We start from the raw sequence: 25,166 nt of genomic DNA, 5'->3' as shown, positions 1-25,166 counted from the left end.
TTCATTGACAAAGTGTGACTTTAAGGACCACTATATCACCTCCCTGGTGATCATATTACCCATTGCACAGATAATGTATACGATAGTTTCTGGCCTTTTTCTTTCCAATTACATTAAATGTTCTTTATTCTTTTGCATTTTATTAGCTTAGGTATTAATTCGCAACATTGCAAGAGATATTTTTATGTTTGAAAAAGTATGTTACATCTTAAGGAAAGTTTATGAAGATGTATTTTTAGGTCAGAATTGTGAAAGTGGATGATATGAAAAGCTATTTGTCATAGCATAATTCCCAGAGTTTTTTTTCATGGAGGCCTGATAGAATCATTAAACGCTTTATGTCCTCTTTTTCAAATGTTATATTTCAATTATGTTTTAGTTAAAAGATACAATGGCATTTGGGAAGAGAGTTCTATGTTCATGAGCAGGATTCTTTCATGTGATGACTGATATAGATACAGGTGTTGATAGCAGGGAGCTTTTACGATATACAGGCTTCTGGATCATACTTAAAGTATCTGCTTCAGAAATGTGCACTTATGCCATTTAGTCTGAAAAAGTGGAAGATTGATATAGTTTGTCACAGAGGAAGTGTTCCTTTTTCAACTCTCAAGGACCATCTTCCTTACTCCACCACACACATGTACATCATTTTTTTCAGGTATTGGTAAGATTTCAACATATTTTTATCATCTTCATTTGTTACTGGTTTTCCCCTATTATTATTTCTCAGGAGGTCCTGTACTTGCAATGTATGAAAAAATTTCGTTTCTGACAAGAAAATTTTAGTAATGATTTCACTGCAAAATGTGGCTGTTTTTAAAGTGTCTGCTCTGAAAGTTGTGACCAATATAGCTCCAGGCCATACAATGCAGACCTCCCCTCGTACCTGTCTGCAGTCATACAATGTAGATCTTCCCTTCTTCATCCCCACCCAGCCTTTACTGCAATTTAATACTTCCCCTCCCTTCCTTCTGAATTGCTTATGGTAAACTTTATTCAGGCATGACTTAAAATCAGGCTCACACTCAATAAAGTTATGCATGAACCATGAGACAAAACATTGAGGGTAGAGGTACCCATTAACCTAATCTGAATAACCAATAGGAGCAGTAGTTCAAGATTCTATGTATCATACTTTGTGGCAGTTTTATATGGCCAGCTAGCACAATAGAAGAACTGACCATATACATTTAACCACAACCAGAGATGTCATTAATATAAAAACCTTATTCTTGTGGCTAATATCACATTGTATATAGGTACATCTTCTTCTTTTTCCAACATGTATGTATGGACAGTGGGCTTGCTTCCTCGTCTTGTCCATTGTGTCTAATGCTACAGTGAACATAGGAGTGTGTTATGCCCAGATTTCAAGGCCCCCACAGAACCACCAGGGAGCGCTGAGTCCGATGCAAAAGCATAGAGTCTTTTATTCAAGCTAGCTTGGTCTCTCTGACTCCATTACTTGTTGCAAGAGAGCCAGGTGTCTTGGAAGAACAAAGAATTTATAGGGCATGGGGTCGGGGGTGGGGGTGAGGGCTCACTCAGACCACTGATTTGGCCGATTCTGGTTGGTTGAGTGAGAGCTGGGGGATAGTGATGCAGGGGTTGGTTGCAGCTAGAGTCTGGTTACCCAAAGACAGGAGGTGGCTAGCATACTTTTGGCCTTGGGCTAGTTTCCTTGCATTCCTATTGGCTGAGGTAAGGGCAGGCTGCATAACTGATACATTCTATGGCTTTTGCTTGAAGAGGTGTTAGGAACACAGCTATCAGTCCCGTTCTGTCCTTTTACTCCCCCCTTGTCTTGGAACGTCCGGCTCAATCATGAGACAGAATGCATTTTTATTTCACCTTCCATCGCTAGAGGCCTGTACTGGGCTTGCAAAACCATCAACTGGACTACCCCTATGCGCTCTTTGACAAATCAGACTAGTCTGTTAATAATGCAAGGGCTGGAAGTCAACAGCATTAGGAGGATTACAAGGGGTCTGGAGAGGTCCACTGCCTCCTGAGGGTGATCTGCAGCGGGTGTGCCTGGTTAGAGGTCACCTTCCATTCAGGCTCCCTGCTGTCCTGGGCACAGAAGGAGCTGGGCTTGTGACCTGGCAGAGACAAACTATAACAAATGGTCCGGCGGAAGGGAAAGAAACCATTTTAACTTTAACAACTTCTATTGAAATGGGATTTTTCTTCTTAAAAATTCCTCTATGGCCATTAAAAAGCCAAATCAAGATTAATTTATCTATTGTATTCAATTTGGCCTGATGTTTGCATAAACACAACAAGAATGGTAACTGACTACCTTTGCTGGAATTTCATGACTTCATCTTAATGTGCCCCCTAGGGCCAAGAAGCCAAGCCATTCAGCTGCCATCAGGCCTGCCTGCAGCATCTGCTGAGTTAGGTGAATCCCTCACCTGTAGCAACTCCACCTGAGCTCATGCTCTAGGCTTTAAGGCCCATCTCAGTAGCCGTCCTACTTGTTGCGGCCCAGAGTGTGTGGGAGTTCCACAGGGATGCAGAGGCATCCTTATTGATCCCCTTCTACTCTGACCAACCGCCAGTGATAGTAGGGCATGGGCCTGACGCTCCAGTGCCAGCCATCTTCAGGGCTCCCAAGCAGGATATCAGGCTTTTCCCGTGGCACTCTTATTGGCTTCAAGTCTTCAGAGCTCAGACAGGTTTCTTTAAAACATGATACTCCAGTCAAAGTTTTTCATTAATAAAATTACTTTTGGAAATTGTTCTTATTGAATTTATGCAAAGAAATGTATTGCCATGATTTATTAAGCATTGCCAAATTCTAGAGTAATTATATAAGGAGAAAAACATACTGATCTGCTCTAAGATCTTCTGATTTTTCTCGTCAGTCCTTTTCCATGGACTCTTTAGAGTTATAACAACACAGTAACTGTTGGATTTCTTTTATCAGTCCTCCCTAAGTACTTTGGCATAACTATTTACCCTCTGGCTTACTGGCCTGTACTATTTGAATAATTTCCTTTTAAAATTTCTCTTCTCCTTTTGATCACATACATAACCTTTCTAAATTTTACTCTTTCAAACTAGCCTTTAAACCTTCTTTCTATGTCCGTTAAAAATGCATAACCATGCCTCAGACTTTCTATTCCAAACAGGCTTTTCCCAGTTTTCTACAGTTGAGGTTTTGTGCCACCTCTGACATGGGCATGGCCACACAGGCCTGCAAGACAGTATACATGCTGCCAACTGTCAACTGTCTCTCAATAGAGACTAAAACCTGATGGGTATTCTTCCCGGCCCAGTTGGGCAAATGCCCTCTTGGCAGCCAGATACCCTTTACTTTTTGGGGTTCACCCCACTCAGTCCCCTTCCAGGACAGTCAACATACATTTAAACCAGCAAGAGAATCAAAGATCAATATAACATATTAATACAATGAAACATAATATTGGCACCATGGCCACTTTAGGCAGCCAAATCCTCCGCTACTAAACATGAGATATGGCAGGGCTATTCAAACATCATGAGCAGATCAGTATGCTTTTCTCCAGGTGACTGGAGGCTACTCCTGACCCTCCTATATAAGGTATAATTGTCCTTGTCTCTTTGGATTATACAATTTTCTGCAGGTATACTTCTTTTCAAGTTAGGGTGAGTCCTGGGGTCGTGAACTTCTTTACCCACACCGAGTCCCCAGGCTGGAAAGGATGTACAGAGTCCGAGGTGGCACTGGCAGGGCATTTCGAACAAGCTTATGGGTGGCTTGTAATTTCTGTAAGAGATCACGTCCAAGTAAGGGGTACAGGCATTCTGGCATGACTAGAAACGAATGAGTTACCCTGTTCTTTCTGAGGTCCACAGTCCTCTTTGATGTCCAAGGAAAAAGGCAGTTTGTTCAGTGGCTCTTAGAACTGGTGTCTTCTTAGATGTTACTGGTCCCATTGGCTCTGAATAGGCTGCTCCAGAATACACCAGGAAACTAACCGGGGGTTCTATTTATCTACAAATATTTTTAAATCTACCCCAGAATTCCAAAATTTCAACCCAACACAGAAATATCAGAGAAAATCAAAGTCTTTAGTAAACAAACAGACAGAAATTTTGTTGGGTGGGCCGATTCCACCTCTGACAGGGAGCAAACACCCTTTCGAAAAAGAACCCAGCGGTTGCTTGGGGCGTTTTGCTATCGGTCAGAGCATTCAGCCTTAAATTAAATATATATTTTTTGTAGACTTCCTTATGTACATGAACAAATATTTATACCTAAGTAGACATATAAACATCAAATAAATATCCACATCTACACCTTTTCAGTGAACAAGTACTTTAATAGTCTTGGGAATTTTGGCAGATAACAGGAATACTGCCCAAGTCCCCTGATGGGGGCATGACAAGAACAGATGTGGAGGCCTTTGGCTGGGGGGTATAAAGTCTCTATTCTTCCTCCCTCGGCACTGCTAAGGACAGGATTATTGGAGAGGTCTGTTCACCTAGGCAAGGCTGTGCTGAGCCATCTGGGGCAAAAGTGGTTTCTGCTTCCATTTGGCTAAAAGGTCTCTGCCCATTAGAGGGACCCGGTCAACTGGCAAATACAGGCATTCATGAACCACCTGATGGCCGCCTAACTGACATCGGCGGGGGTGGCAGAACAGTCTGCAGCTGTGGTACCGGTAGCTTCAATAATGGTGACTTCCTGTCCTGAGAGGGGAGCTACCTTCTGAGTAACTACCGAGTGCTCTGCCGCTGTATCAACCATAAAGTTCACAGTCTGGCCCCCGATCTTCATTTTGACCATCGGCTCATGGGGGCCCAGTTGGAAAGAGCCCAGTCTGTCCTAGTCGGAGTCAGCTGTTGCCGTCCGAGGAGGTCTGCCTCAGGCAGCTCTGGCCAATAGCGGCTGGGTGGTTTGGATGGCCTTGCCAGCTTCTTTTGGCCTGCTCCTGCCCTGCCTGCCTCTCCACTCCTGCTACTAAACCTTACTCTGTCCCTTCTTACACACGCAGAACTGGACCCAAGGCAGCGAGTTTTGAGCAACTTTAAAATTCCTTAACATACATTTTATCACTCATGTTGCAGGGAGGGACCGGGTTGGCTCCTCCTGAATGAAAGAACTAATCAAAATAAGGCTTATTTTCTAACTTCATTTGTCCCTGGGTGTGGACAACAAATGACACTAATCAGATTGACATAAACGATTTAACCTTTGTTTAGGGAGGCAAATGCAAAGCATTTACCCCCAAGTGTCATTGGCTTAGGGAAGATAGGATTTCTGCTCAGTTTCCCTATTCTACTAGTCCCAGCTTTCTGGTCTATCATGCATTTAATTTTCTTAAAATGTATTCTGGCACAGGAGAAAGTTGTTTTGCTGTACACAGGTAGCTTAACCCCTATATAACTGGGCTTGGACCTCTGCCCAGCAAACTGCAGTCTATAAGTTCAATATGCAGCCTCCGGTTCTCCTAACCCAACGAGGTTTCGGCCAGTCTCTGAGTCAGACTCCTCCTCTCTTGGAGAATTTCAAAGTCCTGACGGCTCCCAGGTCCAGGGAGAGTGCCCCTTTGTTAACCCTTAGGGCCCTGCTTTCTTGCCTTTCTACCAGTTCCCTTCGTGCAGAGCAGCAACCAGGCCTCTTTCAAGGGAGTGCACTAGAAGGGGATATCAGCCCCTCCTGTGAGCCAGCTGCTCCCCCTAGGGTCTCCCAGGGGCCCGGCCAGAGCATCCCCCAGCAAATCCAGGAAGCCACTGCCCTTTTGCAGTGGTATAGACTCAAGCAGGGGGTTCAGGAGCTGGGCAGCGACGGTGGCGTTGATGGCCTGGCTCTCAGGGGCTGAGTCTGCCTAGCGTTCTAAATCACCAGGGTGGCTGCAGATTTTAGCTTTGTTCCTCCTCCGCTTTTCTAGGGTCTGCTAACACCCCCACCCCCCTTGTCTCAGTCCAGGCCCATTGCTTTTCCTCACAGAGTCAGCCTGGAAAGATAACGGGTGCATAGGGAGGTTTCTTGCAGACAGAAAGCCTGGAGACCATCTGAAATCCAGTTACAGATGCTTTCAGAATCCGGATGAGGGAGGAAGGGAAAGACCAGGTTATGTCCTCTATGAGGATTCTAATAAACAATTGAAAACAGCAATTGTTTATTAAACAAAATACAGTCACAGGCAGTAAATCTCTCCACCCTGCAGAGCTGTCCACCAAAGAGATAAGAAAACCATGAATAACAAGTTCTTTGAAATTTGCTACTTTGTTAATATGCTAAGCAAATAGTCAACTTGAAAAGATTTCTTTCTTGCTTTTTTATAAGCAATCTCAGAACTAAGCAATCTTGGAACCTAGCCAGCCTTTGTGAAACTTCTTTGGGTTGCAACCTTATACCTTTAAATTAATCCTAGATTTTTAAAATTTTAACCTGATACAGCAAGATTATATCTCAGAGTAAAGCAATTAAAAGTTCTCTACTGTCTTCCCCTTAAAGCAGGGTTTTTCCTCATGTGTACAAACAGACAGCACAAAGTAGCTTTCGCTTTACACAGACCAGTTCCAGTCCCCCTTCTCTGTAGTAAATTGGCTAGTCCCACACAAACAAAATTTGTCCCCACCCCATGATGATCCGTGATGAGAGACATACAAGGGAAGGGGGTTGACCTGTTTTCACAGATCCTCACTCAGATGCCCTCCTGACCAAAGTCGTGGAGCCACACAAAGGAGAGGAGAGGGCAGGCCCCATCCCTCCACACTCACACACTTTCACCAGACATTTATTCAGAGTTTAAAAAATCCATCCAATTCCTAACAATTTCCCAATTCCTGAGGGAGCTCTATAGCCTCCCCTAAACTCTTTGAAATGATCAATCATAATAAAACAGAAAAACACAAAAACAGACAACCAAAAAGGCTCAAAAGCCAACCTTCCGACTCTGCGGAAGCAAAACCGAATGGCAGGAGCAACCCGCCTTGTCTCAGATCCTTGTGAGGGAATTCCCCATCCCTCCTGAAGTGAGGGGATTCCACATCCCTCCTGAAGACAGAGGAAAGTCTTCTGACTCTCCCAACCCGTGGTCCTTCAGCAGTGCGTCCACCTAGATCGCTTCGGGCATTACAGAATGAGGGGATTCCACATCCCTCAGAAATTAGCTCACACAGGACAGAACACGCAACACAGGACAGGACATATAACACACAGAACAGAATACACAACACACAGACACCTACAGCAGTCAGTCAGACTCTCCAGATTGGGGTCCCTCGTGTGTCTTGGGGGTCCCGCACGAACCCCCAAATGTTATGCCCAGATTTCAAGACCCCCACAGAGACACCAGGGAGGGCCAAGTCTGATGCAAAAGCATAGAGTCTTTTATTCAAGCTAGCTTGGTCTCTCTGCCTCCATTACTGGATGCAAGAGGGCCCGGAGTCTTGAAAGAACAAAGAATTTAGAGGGCTCAGGGTCGGGGGGTGGGGTGGGAGGTGAGAGCTCACACCGACCACTGATTTGGTCAATTATGGTTGGTTGAGTGAGGTCCGGAGGCTAGTGATGCAGGGGTAGGGTGCAGCTAGGTTCTGGATACACAAAGAGAGGAGGTCCATAGCAAACTGTTGGCCTTGGGCTAGTTTCCTTGCGTTCCTATTGGCTGAGATAAGGGCAGGCTGAGTAACTAATACATTCTATGGCTTTTGCTTGAAGAGGAGTTAGGAACACAGCTATCAGTCCCGTTTTGTCCTTTCAAGTACATATATCATTGGGAAGAAATATTTTTCAGATTGTGGGGCATAGGTATCCATAGAAGGTGTTGCTGGGTTATATGGGATCCCTATGCTTCATGTTTGAGGAACCTCCATACTGTTTTCCCAAGTGGCTGTACCAGTTCACATTACCACCAGCAGTAAATGAGGCTTCCCTTTCCTCCACAACCTCTGCAACACTTGTTATTACTAGTCTTGTTGATAAATGCCACTCTAACAGGTGTGAGGTGATATCTCCTGGTAGGTTTGATTTGCATTTCCCTAATCGCTAGTGCACTTCAGGAACTTTTCAAATACCTGCTGGCCATTTCTGTCTTCCTGGGCGATGAAATACTGCCATTTGTGACAACAGGGATGGATCTTGGGAATATTATGCTGAGCAGACAAAGCCAAGAAATATATGATTTTACTTATACGTGGCATATGGAAATGAAAGCAGAAAATGAGCACACAAATCAATCAAACAAACCCTCACAGAGACAGGAAAGCATGGAACAGACTGAGGATTCTCAGAGGCATGTGGGTGGGTGTGTGGGAACAGGTGGGTTGGAAAGATTAACCAAAGAACTTAAATGCGAATATACATAGCCCATGGAAAGAGAAAATAGTGTCTTGAAGACTTGGTGTGGGCAGTGGAAGAAGGGTCATGGGGGGCAATAGGACTACAAAAAGGACATTTGTAAGACTCTCAACAATAAAGAGTAAAACAAAACCTTAATAATAGACACACAGGGAAGGGGTGCATAGTACAGGATAAAGGAGGTGAAATATATGGCCAAGGAACAACATTTGACTTTGGGTGGTAAGCCCACAATGTCATACACAGGTGATGTATCAAAGCTCTGCACTGTTAGTTCCACATAAATTTGTTAAACAACATCATCCCAATAAATTTAATTTTCAAAAATTTAAGAAGAACCATAGAGTTACAATATTAATAATGAATACTAAAGAATCTCAAAAGGGATCATGAAAATTTTAAGGTAATTACCTGAATTAACATTCACATAATTTCCTCAATTCAGAGAATTCATACATTTTTCCCTGTTTAATTACCACAACACTGAGCATGAGGTCTCTGTGTACGTGTAGGCAAGTGTGCATGAATCTGTTTATATATGTATTAGTATTTGTATTGTATCTGCAACTGAAATTTAAGTTTACATAAGTAGCTTTCAATATTATTGAATATTTTGTTTCTCATATAATTTGCATTAATTTTTTCTCTTTAATTTTATTCATTTCTTTTCATAATTTTTATTCATTGTATTATTAAATATGTGCCCTTATCGCCATATTGCCCCCCGTTCCCTCATTAGTTATTCCTTTCTATTTTTCAGATAAAATTCTGAAGATATTGCGTAAATTTTCTCCAATATCTCTTTACTCCCAAACACCTTAAAGTGACTGCTTTCTGATGGGTCCAACATTTCCTGCCTTTTTATGGATTGGACAATTCATTACTTTACAACTGTCCTAGATGCCTACTAACCGGACCAGAATTCGTCCAGAAAATCTGGTTCAGTATTGTCCAATTCAATCAATTTTTCAACTATATGTAAGATACAACAGGGCTATTGTAAATATGCGACATAACAACAGGCAGGTTCAAAATACGTTAAGGTTGAGATAATCAGACAATAATAATATTCTCTTAATATTTTTATTTATTAATTATATCATTTACCAAACAACTTTACATTTACTTTTGTCCCCCACCATAATATATTTAGTCCCAAAGAACTTTTAATAGAGAGCAACCCCCCCAAAATTATAAAATCTTCAAATTAAATTAGGAAAGTTTTATTAGGTAACTAACAGAACTCTATTTCTAATTTTTTTTTTTGCTTAATTCACTATATTCAGACCTTTCCTTCTTTTTAATTTTGGAACAATTACCTCTGAGCAAATGAGAGCTTTCAGCCACTGTTCCTACATGTGTGTGTTGCATCTTACTCTGCAACATGAAAGGCTGGATGTTCTGTGCATGTTGTAGAAGAAATTGAATTTTATTCATATTTGTTTTCCATGATATTTACAATTTCACTTTTATTTTTCAGGAAAACTTCGGGAAAAACGTCGTAAGTTATTTCTGACAATCCTCAATTGCCAAATCTTTAAAAACAATGTGATGTCTTAGCTTTATCTGCCTTTTCCCGTCTTGACATTCATTACTCACCTTTTTTTTGAAAGTCTGCTTTTTTTACCTCAACTATTCTGTCTGTATCCTTCTCACATGTAAAGTTCCATCTATTTATTTTCCATAACTTCCATCCTTACCAGTTTCTTCCCTTTTCTATGTCATACCTGTGCTTCCATGCAAACATTGGCATTTTGCGCTTTCCAGAAACTTGCCATATTTACTGTGAATCTTCTGAGGTGAAAAGGGTGGTGCGAACAGGCACAGGATGTCTACTCTATATATTCTGTCTGTAAAATACCCATTAAAGTAGGAGCTCAGCCGTTTTTTACAAGTTGAAGGGCCCATCTTAAGTAAACTGAGCAATGAGAGAAGATTCCCAATGTGTTGAGTGCAGCTGCTCCCTCTGTTTTGCTACCAGACATTTTCTAAGTTCTCATGTCATTCGTAGATGGAGTGTCACCTTAAGGCCCACTCTTTCACCTCCGCGGTGACCTATGGCACATTGCACAGATAATTCATATAATATTTTCTGGCTTTTTTTCCCAATTACATTAAATGTTCTTTATACTTTTGCATGTTTATTCACTCAGTTTTTCTTTCACAACATTGCAGAAGATTTTTTATGTTCGCAAAAGGATGTTACATCTTAAGGAAAGTTTTTGTGAGATGTATCTTTAGCTCAGAATTGTCTATGTGGATGACGTGAGAACCTGTTTGTCAGAGCATGATCCCCTAAGGGAAGAAGGGTCTAGGAGGGCAATAGGAAAACAAAAAGGACATCTGTAATACTCTCAAAAATAAAGAGGAAAACAAAACAGTAATAATAGACACAGAGGGAAGAAGTGGATAGCACAGGATAATGGAGGTGAAATATATGGCCAAGAACAAGTATTGACTTTGGGTGGTAAGCCCACAATGTCATAAGCAGGTGATGTAGCATAGCACTACACGGTTAGTTCCACATAATTTTATTAACCAACATCATCCCAATAAATTTAATTTTCAAAAATTTTAAAAGAAGAACAGAGATACAATATTAATAATAAACATTAAATAATCTCAAAAGGGATCATACAAATTTTAAGGTAATTACATGAATTAACATTCACATTAGTTCTTCAATTCGGAGAATTATTTAATTTTCCCCTGTTTAATTACCTCAATTGTGAGCTTTCTGTCTCTCTACTTTCAGAGAAGGGTGCAGGTATCTTTGTATATATGTATGAGAATTTGTTTTTTATCTGCAACTGAAATTTAAGTTTACATAAGTAGCTTTCAATGTTATTGAATTTATTGTTTCTCATATAATTTGCATTAATTTTTTCTCTTTATTTTATTTCATTCTTTCATAATTTTTATTCATTATGTTATTAAATATGTGCCCTTATCGCCATTTTGCCCCCCATTCCTTCTTAGTTATTCCTTTCCATTTTTCAGATAAAATTCTGAAGCTATTGCGTAAATTTTCTACAATACCTCTTTACTCCCAAACACCTTAAAGTGACTGCTTTCTGATGTGTCCAACATTTCCTGCCTTTTTATGGATTGGACAATTCATTACTTTGCAATTGTCCTCGATGTCTACTAACCTGACCCAGAATTTCTCCAGAAAATCTGGTTCAGTATTGTTCACCTCAATCAATTTTTCAACTATATATTAGATACAACAAGTCTATTTAAATATGAGACGAAACAACAGGCAGGTTCAAAATACGTTAAGGTTGAGATAATCAGACAATAATAATATTTTTTATTTATTAATTATTATATTATTTAGCAAACAACTATACATTTACTTTTGCTCCCCATAATATATTTAGTCCCAAAGAACTTTTAATAGAGATCAACCCCACAAAAATTATAAAATCTTCAAATTAAATTGGGAATGTTTTATAAGGTAACTAACAGAACTGTATTTCTAATGTTTTTTTTGCTTAATTCACTATATTCAGACCTTTCCTCCCTTTTAATTTTGGAACAATTATCTCTGAGCAAATGAGAGCTTTCAGCCACTGTTCCTACAAGGGTGTTTTGCATGTTACTCTGCAACATGAAAGGCTTGATGTTCTGTGCACGTTGTAGAAGAAATAGAATTTTATTCATATTTGTTTCCCATGATATTTACAATTTTACTTTTATTTTTCAGAAAAATTTCGGGAAGAAATTGGTAAGTTGTTGCTGTCAATCCTTAACTGCCAAACCATTAAAAACAATGTCATGTGTTTAGCATTATCTGCCTTTTTTCCTCTTGACATCTGTTGGCTCAACTTTTTTTTGAAAGTCTACTACTCTCTTCTCAAATATTTTTGTCTGTATCCTTCTCACATGTAATGTTCCATCTATTTATTTTCCATAACTTCCATCCTTCCTAGTTTCTTCCCTTTTTCATCTCATACTTTACTGTCCCTTTAAACTTTTGCATTTTCTGCTTTCCAGAATCCTGTCATATTTACTGTGAATCTTGCAAGGTGAAGAGGATTGTGCTAACAGGCACATGATTTCCACTCTTTATATACTGTATGTAAAATACCCATTAAAGTAGGACCTCTGGCATTTTTTACAAGGCCCGGGGGCCATCTTCAGTAAATTGAGCAATGAGAGAAGATTCCATATGCAATGATTGTATTTGACCCCTCCACTGTCCTGGAAACATGTTCTAGGCTCTGATGTCATTCATTCACAAAGTGTGACTTTAAGGACCACTATTTCACCTCCCTGGTGATCATATTCACCATTGCACAGATAATTTATACAATAGTTACTAGCCTTTTCCTTTCCAATTAAATTAAATGTTCTTTATTCTTTTCCATTTCATTAGGTTAGGTATTAATTCGCAACATTGCAAGAGATTTTTTTATGTTTGTAATAGTATGTTAAATCTTAAGGAAAGTTTATGTGAGATGTATCTTTAGCTCAGAATTGTGTATTTGGATGACATAAGAAGCTATTTGTCATAGCATAATTCCCAAAGGTTTTTTCATGGAGGCCTGAAGAATCATTAAAGGATTTATATCCTTTATTCTAACATTATATTTCAATTGTGTTTTAGTTTAGACATACAATGGAATTTGGAAAGAGAGTTCCTAATGATCATGAGCAGGATTCATGTGATGACTGATATGGATACAGGTGATGATAGCAGGCTGCTTTTACTATATACAGGCTTCTGCATCACACTTTAAGTACCTGCCTCAGATATGTGCACTTATGCCATTTAGTCTGAAAAAGTGCAAGATAGATATAGTTTATCACAGAGGAAGTGTTCCCTTTTCAACTCTCAAGGACCATCTTCCTTACTCCACCACACACACGTACATCATTTTTTTCAGGTATTGGTAAGATTTCAACATATATTGATAATCTTCATTTGTTACTGGGTTTCCCCAATTATTATTTCTCAGGTGGTCCTGTCTTTGCAATGTATGGAAATATTTCGTTTCTGGCATGAAAATTTTAGTAATGACTTCACTGCAAAATGTGGCTGTTTTTCAAGTGTCTGCTCTGAATGTTGTGTCCGATATAGCTCCAGACCATACAACGCAGACCTCCCATCATCCTCATCTGCAGCCATACAATGTAGATCTTTCCTTCCTCATTCCCACCCAGCCAATACTGCAATTTACTACTTCATCGCCCTTTCCTCGGAATTGCTTATGGTATACTAAATTCAGGCATTAGTTAAAATCAGGTTCATATACAATAAAGTTATGTATGAACCATCAGACAAAACATTGAGGATAAAGGTACCCATTAATCTAATCTGCATGACCAATAGGAGCAGTAGTTCAGGATTCTATGAATCATACTTTGTGGCAGTTTTATATGGCCAGCTACCACAATAGAAGAACTGACCATATACATTTAACCACTACCAGAGATCTTATTAAAATAAAAACCTTCTTCTTGTGGCTAATATCCCATTGTATATATGTACCACTTCTTCTTTATCCAACCATGTATGGATGGACAGTGGGCTTGCTTCCACGTCCTGTCCACTGTGACTAATGCTACAGTGAACATAGGAGTGCATATATCATTGGGAAGATATATTTTGTCAGGTTGTGGGGCATAGGTATCCATAGAAGGTGTTGCTGGGTTATATGGGATCCCTATGCTTCATGTTTGAGGAACCTCCATACTGTTTTCCCCAGGGGCTGTACCAGTTCACATTCCCACCAGCAGTAAATGAGGTTCCCTTTCCTCCACAACCTCTGCAACACTTGTTATTACTAGTCTTGTTGATAACTGCCACTCTAACAGGTGTGAGGTGGTATCTCCTGGTAGGTTTAATTTGCAATTCCCAATTTGCTAGTCATTTTGAGGATTTTTAAAATACCTCCTATCCACTTGTGTATACTTGGGCAATGAAATACTGCCATTTGCGACAACAGGGATGGATCTTGGGAAAATTGTGCTGAGCAGACAAAGCTAAGAAACATATGATTATACTCGTACAAGGCATATGGAACTGAAATCCCAAAATGAGCACACAACTCAATCAAACAAACGTCACAGAGACAGGAAAGCATGGAGCAGACAGAGGATACTCAGTGGCATGCGGGTGGGTGTGTGGGGACAGGTGTGCTGGAAAGATTAACCAAAGAACATAAATGCGTATATTCATAGCCCCTGGACCCAGAAAATAGTGTCTTGAAGGCCTGTTGTGGGGCGGTGGAAGAAGGGTCTAGGCGGGCAATAGGACAAAAAAAAAAGGACATCTGAAATACTCTCAGAAATAAAGAGTAAAACAAAACAGTAATAATAGACAAACAGGGAAGAAGTGGGTAGCACAGTATAAAGGAGGTGAAATATATGGCCAAGGAACAAGATTTGACTTTGGGTGGTAAGCCCACAATGTCATAAGCAGGTGATGTATCATAGCACTGCACTGTTAGTTCCACATAATTTTATTAACCAACATCATACCAAAATTTAATTTTCAAAAATTTTAAAAGAACTATAGAGAGACAATATAAATAATAAACACTTTATAATATCAAAAGGGATTATAAAAATCTTTAAGGTACTTACCTGAATTTACATTCACATAATTTCTTCAATTCAGAGAATTCATTCATTTTTCCCTGTTTAATCACCTCAATTGTGAGCATTCAGTCTCAATCTATGTGTAGACAAGTGTGCATGCATCTGTGTACATAAGTATTAGCATTTGTTTTGTATCTGCAACTGAAGATGAAGTTTACATAAGTAGCTTTCAATATTATTGAACTTTTTGTTTCTCATATAATTTGCATTAATTTTTTCTCTGTTATTTTATTAATTTATTTTCATGTTTCTTATTCATTATGGTATTAAATATGTGCCCTTATGCCCAATTCCCTCATTTGTTATTCCTTTCCATTTTTCAGATGAAATTCTGTAGATATTGCGTAAATTTTCTCCACTATCTCTTTACTCCCAAACACCTTAAAGTGACTGCTTTCTGATGTGTACAACATTTCCTGCCTTTTTATTGATTGGACAATTCATTACTTTGCAATTGTCCTAGATGCCCTACTAACCTGACCCAGAATTCGTCCAGAAAATTTGGTTCAGTATTGTCCAACTCAATCAATTTTTCAACTATACATAAGATAGAACAGGGCCACTGTAAATATGAGACATAGCAACAGGCACGTTCAAAAGTATGTAAAGGTTCATATAATCAGAGAATTATAATATACTCTTAAAATTGTTTTATTAATTATTATACTATTTAGCAAAAACCTATACATTTATTTTTCCGCCATAATATATTTAGTCCCAAAGAAATTTTAATAGAGAGCAACCCACCAAAAATTACAAAATCTTCAAATTAAATTAGGAATGTTTCGTAAGATAACTAACAGAACTGTACTTCTAAATTGTTTATTGCTTAATTCACTATATTCAGACCGTTCCTCCCTTTTAATTTTGGAACAATTATCTCTGAGCAAATGAGAGCTTTCAGCCACTGTGTCTACATGTGTGTTTTGCATGTTACTCTGCAACATGAAAGGCTTGATGTTCTGTGCATGTTGTAGAAGAAATTGAATTTTATTCATATTTGTTTCCCATGATATTTACAATTTTACTTTTATTTTTCAGAAAAACTTCAGGAAGAAATTGGTAAGTTGTTTCTGTCAATCCTTAACTGCCAAACCATTAAAAACAATGTGATCTGTTTAGCATTATCTGCCTTTTTTCCTCTTGACATCTATTGGCGCAACTTTTTTTTGAAAGTCTACTACTCTCTTCTCAAATATTTTTGTCCATATCCTTCTCCCATGTAATGTTCCATCTATATATTTTCCATAACTTCCATCCTTCCTAGTTTCTTCCCTTTTTGATCTCATACTTTACCGTCCCTTTAAACTTTGGCATTTTCTGCTTTCCAGAAACCTGCCATATTTACTGTTAATCTTGCAAGGTGAAAAAGATTGTGCTGAGAGGCACATGATTTCCACGCTTTATATAATGTATGTAAAATACCCATTAAAGTAGGACCTCTGGCATTTTTTACAAAGCCCGGGGGCCATCTTCAGTAAATTGAGCAATGAGAGAAGATTCCATATGCAATGATTTCATTTGACCCCTCCACTGTCCTGGAAACATGTTCTAGGCTCTGATGTCATTCAATGACAAAGTGTGACTTTAAGGAACACTATTTCACCTCCCTGGTGATCATATAACCCATTGCACAGATAATTTATACAATAGTTTCTAGCCTTTCCCTTTCCAATTAAATTAAATGTTCTTTATTCTTTTCCATTTCATTAGCTTAGGTATTAATTCGCAACATTGCAAGAGATTTTTTTATGTGTGAAATAGTATGTTAAATCTTAAGGAAAGTTTATGTGAGATGTATCTTTAGCTCAGAATTGTGTATTTGGATGACATAAGAAGCTATTTGTCATAGCATAATTCCCAAAGTTTTTTTATGGAGGCCTGAGAGAATCATTAAAGGATTTATATCCTTTATTCTAACATTATATTTCAATTGTGTTTTAGTTTAGACATACAATGGAATTTGGAAAGAGAGTTCCTAATGATCATGAGCAGGATTCATGTGATGACTGATATGGATACAGGTGATGATAGCAGGCTGCTTTTACTATATACAGGCTTCTGCATCACACTTTAAGTACCTGCCTCAGATATGTGCACTTATGCCATTTAGTCTGAAAAAGTGCAAGATAGATATAGTTTATCACAGAGGAAGTGTTCCCTTTTCAACTCTCAAGGACCATCTTCCTTACTCCACCACACACACGTACATCATTTTTTTCAGGTATTGGTAAGATTTCAACATATATTGATCATCTTCATTTGTTACTGGGTTTCCCCAATTATTATTTCTCAGGTGGTCCTGTCTTTGCAATGTATGAAAATATTTCGTTTCTGGCATGAAAATTTTAGTAATGACTTCACTGCAAAATGTGGCTGTTTTTCAAGTGTCTGCTCTGAAAGTTCTGTCTGATATAGCTCCAGGCCATACAACGCAGACCTCCCATCATCCTCGTCTGCAGCCATACAATGTAGATCTTCCCCTCCTCATTCCCACCCAGCCAATACTGCAATTTACTACTTCATCGCCCTTTCCTCGGAATTGCTTATGGTATACTTTATTCAGGCATTAGTTAAAATCAGGTTCATATACAATAAAGTTATGACTGAACCATGAGACAAAACATTGAGGATAAAGGTACCCATTAATCTGATCTGCATAACCAATAGGAGCAGTAGTTCAGGATTCTATGAATCATACTTTGTGGCAGTTTTATATGGGCAGCTACCGCAATAGAAGAACTGACCATATACATTTAACCACAACCAGAGATCTTATTAAAATAAAAACCTTCTTCTTGTGGCTAATATCCCATTGTATATAGGTACCACTTCTTCTTTATCCAACCATGTATGGATGGACAGTGGGCTTGCTTCCACGTCCTGTCCACTGTGACTAATGCTACAGTGAACATAGGAGTGCATATATCATTGGGAAGATATATTTTTTCAGGTTGTGGGGCATAGGTATCCATCGAAGGTGTTGCTAGGTTATATGGGATCCCTATGCTTCATGTTTGAGGAACCTCCATACTGTTTTCCCCAGGGGCTGTACCAGTTCACATTCCCACCAGCAGTAAATGAGGCTTCCCTTTCCTCCACAACCTCTGCAACACTTGTTATTACTAGTCTTGTTGATAACTGCCACTCTAACAGGTGTGAGGTGATATCTCCTGGTAGGTTTAATTTCCAATTCCCAATTTGCTAGTCATATTGAGGATTTTTAAAATAGCTCCTGTCCGCTTGTGTATACTTGGGCAATGAAATACTGCCATTTGGGACAACAGGGATGGATCTTGGGAAAATTGTGCTGAGCAGACAAAGCCAAGAAACATATGATTATACTCGTACATGGCATATGGAACTGAAATCACAAAATGAGCACACAACTCAATCAAACGAACCTCACAGAGACAGGAAAGCATGGAGCAGACATAGGATACTCAGTGGCATGCGGGTGGGTGTGTGGGGACAGGTGTGCTGGAAAGATTAACCAAAGAACATAAATGCGTATATTCATAGCCCCTGGACCCAGAAAATAGTGTCTTGAAGGCCTGTTGTGGGGCGGTGGAAGAAGGGTCTAGGCGGGCAATAGGACAAAAAAAGGACATCTGAAATACTCTCAGAAATAAAGAGTAAAACAAAACAGTAATAATAGTCACATATGGAAGGGGTGGGTAGCACAGGATAAAGGAGGTGAAATATATGGCCAAGGAACAAGATTTGACTTTGGGTGGTCAGCCCACAATGTCATAAGCAGGTGATGTATCATAGCACTGCACTGTTAGTTCCACATAATTTTATTAACCAACATCATACCAAAATTTAATTTTCAAAAATTTTAAAAGAACTATAGAGAGACAATATAAATAATAAACACTTTATAATATCAAAAGGGATTATAAAAATCTTTAAGGTACTTACCTGAATTTACATTCACATAATTTCTTCAATTCAGAGAATTCATTCATTTTTTTCTGTTTAATCACCTCAATTGTGAGCATTCAGTCTCAATCTATGTGTAGACAAGTGTGCATGCATCTGTGTACATAAGTATTAGCATTTGTTTTGTATCTGCAAATGAAGATGAAGTTTACATAAGTAGCTTTCAATATTATTGAACTTTTTGTTTCTCATATAATTTGCATTAATTTTTTCTCTGTTATTTTATTAATTTATTTTCATGTTTCTTATTCATTATGGTATTAAATATATGCCCTTATCGCCATATTGCCCCCCATTCCCTCATTTGTTATTCCTTTCCATTTTTCAGATAAATTTCTGTAGATATTGCGTAAATTTTCTCCACTATCTCTTTACTCCCAAACACCTTAAAGTGACTGCTTTCTGATGTGTACAACATCTCCTGCCTTTTTATTGATTGGACCATTCATTACTTTGCAATTGTCCTAGATGCCTACTAACGGGACCCAGAATTCGTCCAGAAAATTTGGTTCAATATTGTCCAACTCAATCAATTTTTCAACTATATATAAGATACAACAGGGCTATTGTAAATATGAGACATAGCAACAGGCACATTCAAAAGTACGTAAAGGTTGATATAATCAGAGAATTATAATATACTCTTAAAATTGTTTTATTAATTAGTATATTATTTAGCAAACAACTATACATTTATTTTTCCGCCATAATATATTTAGTCCCAAAGAAATTTTAATAGAGAGCAACCCACCAAATATTACAAAATCTTCAAATTAAATTAGGAATGTTTCGTAAGATAACTAACAGAACTGTACTTCTAAATTTTTTATTGCTTAATTCACTATATTCAGACCTTTCCTCCCTTTTAATTTTGGAACAATTATCTCAGAGCAAATGAGAGCTTTCAGCCACTGTGTCTACATGTGTGTTTTGCATGTTACTCTGCAACATGAAAGGCTGGATGTTCTGTGCATGTTGTAGAAGAAATTGAATTTTATTCATATTTGTTTCCCATGATATTTACAATTTCACTTTTATTTTACAGAAATACTTCAGGAGAATCGTCGTAAGTTGTTTCTGACAATCCTTAATTGCCCAACCTTTAAAAACAATGTGATGTCTTAGCATTATCTGCTTCTTCCCTCCTGACATTCATTGCTCACCTTTTATTTGAAAGTCTACTCTTTTTTCCACAATTATTTTTGTCTGTATCCTTCTCACATGTAAAGTTCCATCTATTTATTTTCCATGACTTCCGTCCTTCCTAGTTTCTTCCCTTTTCCATTTCATACTTGACCTTCCCTTTAAGCTTTTGCATTTTCTGCTCTCCAGAATCCTGCCATATTTACTGTGAATTTTGTGAGGTGAAGAGGATTGTGCTAACAGGCACATGATTTCCACTCTTTATATACTGTAGGTAAAATACCCATTAAAGAAGGACCTCTGGCATTTTTTACTAGTTGAGGGTCCCATTTTAAGTAAACTGAGCAATGAGAGAAGATTCCATATGCAGTGAGTACATTTGACCCCTCCACTGTCCTGGAAACATGTTCTAGGCTCTGATGTCATTCAATGACAAAGTGTGATTTAAGGACCACTATATCACCTCCCTGGTGATCATATGACCCATTGCACAGATAATTTATACGATAGTTTGTAGCCTTTTCCTTTCCAATTACATTAAATGTTCTTTATTCTTTTGCATTTTATTAGCTTAGGTATTAATTCCCAGCATTGCAAGAGATTTCTTCCTGTTTGAAAAAGTATGTTACATCTTAAGGAAAGTTCATGTGAGATGTATCTTTAGCTCAGAATTGTGTATTTGGATGACATAAGAAGCTATTTGTCATAGCACAATTTCCAAAGGTTTTTTCATGGAGGCCTGATAGAATCATTAAACGCTTTATGTCCTTTTTTCTAATATTATATTACATTATGTTTTAGTTTAAACATACAATGGAATTTGGGAAGAGAGTTCCTTATGATCATGAGCAGGATTCATGTGATGACTGATATAGATACAGGTGTTGATCGCAGGGTGCACTTGTGATATACAGGCATCACACTTTAAGGGCCTGCCGCAGGCATGTGCACTTATGCCATTGAGTCTGAAAAAGTGGAAGATAGATATAGTTTGTCACAGAGGAAGTGTTCCTTTTTCAACTCTCAAGGATCATCTTCCTTACTCCACCACACACACGTACAACATTTTTTTCAGGTATTGGTAAGATTTCAACATATTTTCATCATCTTCATTTGTTACTGGGTTTCCCCTATTATTATTTCTCAGGAGGTGCTTTCCTTGCAATGTATGAAAATATTTCGTTTCTGACATGAAAATATTAGTAATGACTTCACTGCAAAATGTGGCTGTTTTTAAAGTGTCTGCTCTGAAAGTTGTGTTCAATATAGCTCCAGGCCATACAATGCAGACCTCTCCTCCTACTGGTCTGCAGCCATACAATGTAGAACTTCCCTTCTTCATCCCCACCCAGCCTTTACTGCAATTTAATACTTCCCCTCCCTTCCCCTCTCAATAGCTTATGGTAAAGTTTATTCATGCATGAGTTAAAATCAGGCTCACATACAATAAAGTTATGTATGAACCATGAGACCAAACATTGAGGATAGAGGAACCCATTCACCTAATCTGCATAACCAATAGGAGCAGTAGTTCAAGATTCTATGAATCATACTTTGTGGCAGTTTTATATGGCCAGCTCCCACAATAGAAGAACTGACCATATACATTAACCGCAACCAGAGATCTTATTGAAATAAAAACCTTATTCTTGTGGCTGAGTAATATCCCATTGTATATAGGTATCACTTCTCCTATATCCGAGCGTGTATGGATGGACACTGGGCTTGCTTCCATGTCCTGTCCACTGTGACTAATGCTACAGTGAACATAGGAGTGCATATATCATTGGGAAGATATATTTTTTTCAGGTTGTGGGGCATAGGTATCCATAGAAGGTGTTGCTGGGTTATATGGGATCCCTATGCTTCATGTTTGAGGAACCTCCATACTGTTTTCCCCAGTGGCTGTACCCCACCACATTCCCACCAGCAGTAAATGAGGCTTCCCTTTCCTCCACAACCTCTGCAACACTTGTTATTACTAGTCTTGTTGATAACTGCCACTCTAACAGGTGTGAGGTGGTATCTCCTGGTAGGTTTGATTTGCATTTCCCTAATCGTCAATGCATTTCAGGATCTTTTCAAATACCTGCTGGCCATCTGTGTCATCCTGGGCAATGAAATACTGCCTTTTGGGACAACAGGGATGGATCTTGGGAATATTATACTGAGCAGACAAAGCCAAGAAACATATGTTTTTACTCATCCGTGGAACTGAAAGCACAAAAGGAGCACACAAGTCAATCAAAAAAAATCCTCACATAGACAGGAAAGCATGGAACAGTCTGAGGATTCTCACAGGCATGCGGGTGGGGGTGTGGGGACAGGTGGCCTGGAAAGATTAACCAAAGAACTTAAATGCATATATACATAGCCAATGGACCCAGGAAATAGTGTCTTGAAGACCTGTTGTGGGGTGGTGGAAGAATGGACTAGAGGGGCAACATTACAACAAAAAGGACATCTGTAATACTCTCAAAATTAAAGCGTAAAATAAAACAGTAATAATAGACACACAGGGATATAGTGGGTAGGACAGGATAAAGGAGGTGAAATATAAGGCCAAGGAACAACATTTGATTTTGGGTGGTAAGCCCACAAGGTCCTACGCAGGTGATGTGTCATAGCACTGCACTGTTAGTTCCACATAATTTTATTAACCAACATCATCCCAATAAATTTAATTTTCAAAAATTTAAAAAGAATCATAGAGATACAATAATAATAATAAACACTAAATAACCTCAAAGGGGATCATAAAAATTTTAAGGTAATTACCTGAATTAACATTCACATAATTTCCTCAATTCAGAGAATTCTTTCATTTTTCCCTGTTTAGTCACCTCAATTGTGAGCTTTCAGTCTCTTTCTACTTTCAGACAAGTGTGCATGCATCTATGTATATATGTATGAGAATTTGTTTTGTATCTGCAACTGAAGTTTAAGTTTACATAAGTAGCTTTTAATATTTTTGAATTTTTGTTTCTCATATAATTTGCATTAATTTTTTCTCTTTAATTTATTTCATTTCTTTTCATAATTTTTATTCATTATGTTATTAAATATGTGCCCTTATCGCCATATTGCCCCCCATTCCCTCATTAGTTATTCCTTTCCATTTTTCAGATAAAATTCTGAAGATATTGCGTAAATTTTCTCCAATATCTCTTTACTTCCAAACACCTTAAAGTGACTGCTTTCTGATGGGTCCAACATTTCCTGCCTTTTTATGGATTGGACAATTCATTACTTTACAACTGTCCTAGATGCCTACTAACCGGACCCAGAATTCGTCCAGAAAATCTGGTTCAATATTGTCCAACTCAATCAATTTTTCAACTATATGTAAGATACAACAGGGCTATTGTAAATATGCGACATAACAACAGGCAGGTTCAAAATACGTTAAGGTTGAGATAATCAGACAATAATAATATTCTCTTAATATTTTTATTTATTAATTATATATCATTTACCAAACAACTTTACATTTACTTTTGTCCCCCACCATAATATATTTAGTCCCAAAGAACTTTTAATAGAGAGCAACCCCCCCAAAATTATAAAATCTTCAAATTAAATTAGGAAAGTTTTATTAGGTAACTAACAGAACTCTATTTCTAATTTTTTTTTTTGCTTAATTCACTATATTCAGACCTTTCCTTCTTTTTAATTTTGGAACAATTACCTCTGAGCAAATGAGAGCTTTCAGCCACTGTTCCTACATGTGTGTGTTGCATCTTACTCTGCAACATGAAAGGCTGGATGTTCTGTGCATGTTGTAGAAGAAATTGAATTTTATTCATATTTGTTTTCCATGATATTTACAATTTCACTTTTATTTTTCAGGAAAACTTCGGGAAAAACGTCGTAAGTTATTTCTGACAATCCTCAATTGCCAAATCTTTAAAAACAATGTGATGTCTTAGCTTTATCTGCCTTTTCCCGTCTTGACATTCATTACTCACCTTTTTTTTGAAAGTCTGCTCTTTTTTCCTCAACTATTCTGTCTGTATCCTTCTCACATGTAAAGTTCCATCTTTTTATTTTCCATAACTTCCATCCTTACCAGTTTCTTCCCTTTTCTATGTCATACCTGTGCTTCCATACAAACATTGGCATTTTGCGCTTTCCAGAAACTTGCCATATTTACTGTGAATCTTCTGAGGTGAAAAGGGTGGTGCGAACAGGCACAGGATGTCTACTCTATATATTCTGTCTGTAAAATACTCATTAAAGTAGGAGCTCAGCCGTCTTTTACAAGTTGAGGGACCCATCTTAAGTAAACTGAGCAATGAGAGAAGATTCCCAATGTGATGAGTGCAGCTGCTCCCTCTGTTTTGCTACCAGACATTTTCTAAGTTCTCATGTCATTCGTTGATGGAGTGTCACCTTAAGGCCCACTCTTTCACCTCCGCGGTGACCTATGGCACATTGCACAGATAATTCATATAATATTTTCTGGCTTTTTTTCCCAATTACATTAAATGTTCTTTATACTTTTGCATGTTTATTCACTCAGGTATTGATTCACAACATTGCAGAAGATTTTTTATTTTCGCAAAAGGATGTTACATCTTAAGGAAAGTTTTTGTGAGATGTATCTTTAGCTCAGAATTGTCTATGTGGATGACGTGAGAACCTGTTTGTCAGAGCATGATCCCCTAAGGTTTATTCATGGAGCCCTGATAGAATCATTCAACGTGTTATTTCCTCGTTTTCTGATGTTATATTTCAATTATGTTTTAGTTTAGAAGCACAGTGGAATTTGGGCAGAGAGCTCCTTATGTTCATAAGCAAGATTCATGTAATGACTGATAAGGACACAGGTGTTGATAGCAGGGTGCTTTTACTATATACAGGCTTCTGCATCACACTGTCAGTACCTGCCTCAGGAATGTGCACTTTTGACACTTTAGTTTCAAAGAGTGGAAGGCCCAAAGCAAGACCAAAGATTGATATAGTTTATCCCAGAGGAATTTATCCGATAGGTCTGTCATACTTCCCTTTGCCATCTCATTCCTTTAGCACTGATGGGTATGGAGGTGGACGTGACACTGGTTCTTATTGGTTACATGGCCTTAGGATCCTTTGGCTGCACTTCTTAGAATGTGGGCCAGTTTCAATCCAAGAATAAGCAACAGAACTGTTTCAAATTAGGATCCTCTTC

The 25,166-nt window shown here is 38.3% G+C and overlaps 1 protein-coding gene across 1 annotated transcript in view; it reads left to right on the top strand.

Moving 5' to 3' along the window:
• Positions 1-25,166, top strand: part of LOC139012957 (golgin subfamily A member 6-like protein 26) — a 105,022-nt gene that overhangs the window by 65,530 nt on the left and 14,326 nt on the right. Inside the window, exons 11-15 of the mRNA XM_070419143.1 lie at positions 9,780-9,800; positions 12,009-12,029; positions 15,950-15,970; positions 19,899-19,919; positions 23,846-23,866. Coding sequence (XP_070275244.1) covers positions 9,780-9,800; positions 12,009-12,029; positions 15,950-15,970; positions 19,899-19,919; positions 23,846-23,866 — 105 coding nt within the window. The remainder of the gene's footprint in view (positions 1-9,779; positions 9,801-12,008; positions 12,030-15,949; positions 15,971-19,898; positions 19,920-23,845; positions 23,867-25,166) is intronic.

Source organism: Myotis yumanensis, unplaced genomic scaffold (assembly GCF_028538775.1).
Source record: "Myotis yumanensis isolate MYYU_CA2020_CCGP unplaced genomic scaffold, mMyoYum1.0.hap1 SCAF_6, whole genome shotgun sequence".
NCBI lineage: Eukaryota > Metazoa > Chordata > Mammalia > Chiroptera > Vespertilionidae > Myotis > Myotis yumanensis.
This window is presented reverse-complemented; position numbering and strand designations above follow the sequence as displayed.